Source organism: Lactuca virosa, chromosome 8 (genome assembly GCF_052849685.1).
Source record: "Lactuca virosa cultivar CGN04683 chromosome 8, Lactuca_virosa_CGN04683_v6, whole genome shotgun sequence".
Taxonomy (NCBI): domain Eukaryota; kingdom Viridiplantae; phylum Streptophyta; class Magnoliopsida; order Asterales; family Asteraceae; genus Lactuca; species Lactuca virosa.
The window spans coordinates 334,719,124-334,722,065 of record NC_136433.1 but is presented as its reverse complement, the minus strand read 5'-3'; the positions used below and the strand labels follow the sequence as shown (position 1 = coordinate 334,722,065).

Here is a 2,942-nt window from a genome sequence, read left to right as displayed (position 1 = left end):
GAAGTCATGAAGAAGAGATTTGAAATGAGCTCACTTGGTGAAATGACGATGTTTCTGGGATTACAAGTTCGTCAAGATTCATCTGGAATCTTGTTGCATCAGGGAAAATATGTGGAGGATATGCTTGAGAAGTTCGGGTTCAAAAACTCTAAACCTGCCTCTACACCCATGGCTGAAAGACCCTTGATGGGACCAGATCTATAAGGAGATTTCGTAGATCAAACCGAATATCGATCAATGATCGGATCTCTTATGTATTTAACTGCCAGCAGACCTGACATTATGTTTGCCGTTTGTCAATGTGCTAGATATAAGGCTAATCCTAAACTCTCTCATATGATTGCTGTTAAAAGAATCTTTCGATACCTCAAAGGTAGCCCTAAATTGGGGCTATGGTATCCTAAGAATCCTGAATTTGAATTTTATGCTTTCGCTGACAGCAATTTTGGAGGTTGTGATTTTGACAGGAAATCAACTTCAGGCGGATGTCAGTTTTTGGTGGAGAGATTGGTGTCTTGGCAGTGCAAGAAACAACAGACGGTGTCGACCTCGACAGCTGAGGCTGAGTATGTCGCTGCATCAGCCTGTTGCTCACACGTTATTTGGATACAACACCAATTGTTGGATTACAGTTTGAACTTTCTTGACTCCTCCATATTTTGTGATAATGATGCTGCTATACAAATTGCCAAAAATCCTGTTCAGCATTCCAGAACCAAGCACATCGATATTAAAATTCATTTTATCCGAGATTGTTATGAACGCAACCTCATCCGTTTGGAGCAGGTCCACACTGATAATAATGTGGCCGACCTATTTACCAAACCCTTCAGTAAAGCTCGATTTGATGTGCTTGTGGGCTTTCTAAAGATGATTTGTTTTGAAGACTAATTTTTTTATGTTTAAATTTGCGCATTTTATTCTATTTTTACTTTTCTAACCTATGCACAAATTGAGGGGGAGAAATCAAAATACAAAAAAAATATAAATCAAAAATAAAAAAAATAAAAAAATTCAGAAAATTTTCTAAAAATGGTTTTTTGTTTGTTGGTGTCATCTGGGAAGTGATATTAAGTATAAGTGATAACAGGCAGTTTAAACAAGTGTAAGGTACTGAAGCTGAATTGTCTAGACTATATGCTCAATGTGCTGGTAGACACAAAGGACAAAAAGAAAGGACTGGACACTGTGACAAATGAAAAGATTTGACATAACTAAATGGACTTAGATACATCTAGACTGATCGTTCGATGCTTGGGTAGATTGAGCAGTGAGATAAACAAGGGAACCTGCGTGATACACTTAAGTTACTTTAGTACTGGAACTGTGGCTCAAAACTTTGGCGGCATATGGACTCATGTCCTTAATTCTGGTACTGATATGGCGACTGGGGGTTCTGATAAAGTAGGTATGTAGGAAATTATTTTCTTGCTTTCTATCTGTCAGTCATATGTTGCATCCTCTGCGTGATTGGAACAGATCTGACCTGGAATGCAACATATGCAACTCTAACTCTATGTACCTCTTCATCTATGCAATTCTTCCTATCTGTTAGTCATATGCTATCTCATATGCGTGATTGGAAGAGATCCGACCTGGAACACAACATATGCAACATTCTAACTCTCAATCCCTCTACTCAAGTTAGTCATATGTTGTCCCTCTGCGTGATTGGAAGACATTCGACCTAGGATACAACATATGCATCTCTAAATCTGGCTTCTCTCTTAATGATTGACTACTTACCTAAATTAATGAGTTCTTTGGAAGTTATTGATTGCCGGGGTATGTCGGGAAGTAGGGAACACGTTCTAGTGCACTTAAAATTGAACTATTTAAATGGTTGTCTATAGATCTCGCTACTGAATTTAAGTGGACAATAATATCCTTGGTCGTTGTCAGCTAAATAGTCCATTTAGGAATTTGATCTCAAATGTCCTATCACGTATAATCTGTCCAAAATTGGCAAAAAGGTCCTTTGTGTTTAAGTGGATCACAATACTGGTGATTGACCAGATCTATTCATGCAGGTGTGTGCTGAAAAACAAAGTTAAGGCTGTTTCAAAACTTATGATCCCAAAGTGTTTAAATTTTAATTTTGAAATGTGGTTAGTGTTATTTTTAGTTTTTTTTAATAAAAAATAATTTAATTCCTTTTAAATAATGAGACTTTTGAAGACTTTAAAAAATAAAATAAAATAAAAACAAAAATTTAAATGCAAACAAAATTTAATTTTTAGAAAAGAAAAAAATAAAAATGAAAATTAAAAAAAATTATAAATAACACTAACCACATTTCAAAATTAAAATTTAAACACTTTGGGATCATAAGTTTTGAAACAGCCTTAACTTTATTTTTCAGCACACACCTACATGAATAGATATGGTCAATCATCGATATTGTGATCCACTTAAACATAAAGGACCTTTTTGCCAATTTTGGACAGATTATACGTGACAGGATATTTGAGATCAAATTCCTAAATGGACCATTTAGCTGATGACGACCAAGGATATTGTTATCCACTTAAATTCAGCAGCGAGATCTACAGACAACCATTTAAATAGTTCAATTTTAAGTGCACTATAACGTGTTCCCCACTTCCCAACATACCCCGGATATCAAGAACTTCCAAAGAACTCTTTACTTTAGGTGAGTAGTCAATCATTAAGAGAGAAGTCAGATTTAGAGATGCATATGTTGTATCCCAGGTCGGATTTCTTCCAATCACGCTGAGGGACAACATATGACTAACTTGAGTAGAGGGATTGAGAGTTAGAATGTTGCATATGTTGTGTTCCAGGTTGGATCTCTTCCAATCACGCAGAGGCGATAGCATATGACTAACAGATAGAAGAATTGCATTGATGAAGAGGTGCATAGAGATAGAGTTGCATATGTTGCATTCCAGGTCGGATCTGTTCCAATCATGCAGAGGAGG

At 36.2% G+C, this 2,942-nt stretch overlaps 1 protein-coding gene across 1 annotated transcript; it reads left to right on the top strand.

Moving 5' to 3' along the window:
* The first annotated feature begins 237 nt into the window (after nt 1-237).
* Nucleotides 238-891, top strand: LOC145131804 (secreted RxLR effector protein 161-like). The gene has a single exon (XM_079066455.1). It carries the CDS (start codon nt 238-240, stop codon nt 889-891), a length of 654 nt encoding a protein of 217 aa, XP_078922581.1.
* Nucleotides 892-2,942: the final 2,051 nt, after the last annotated feature.

Bases quoted from the DNA above. Each gene is read 5' to 3' on its own strand.
- LOC145131804 (XM_079066455.1), top strand. From the start codon at position 238: ATGATCGGATCTCTTATGTATTTAACTGCCAGCAGACCTGACATTATG.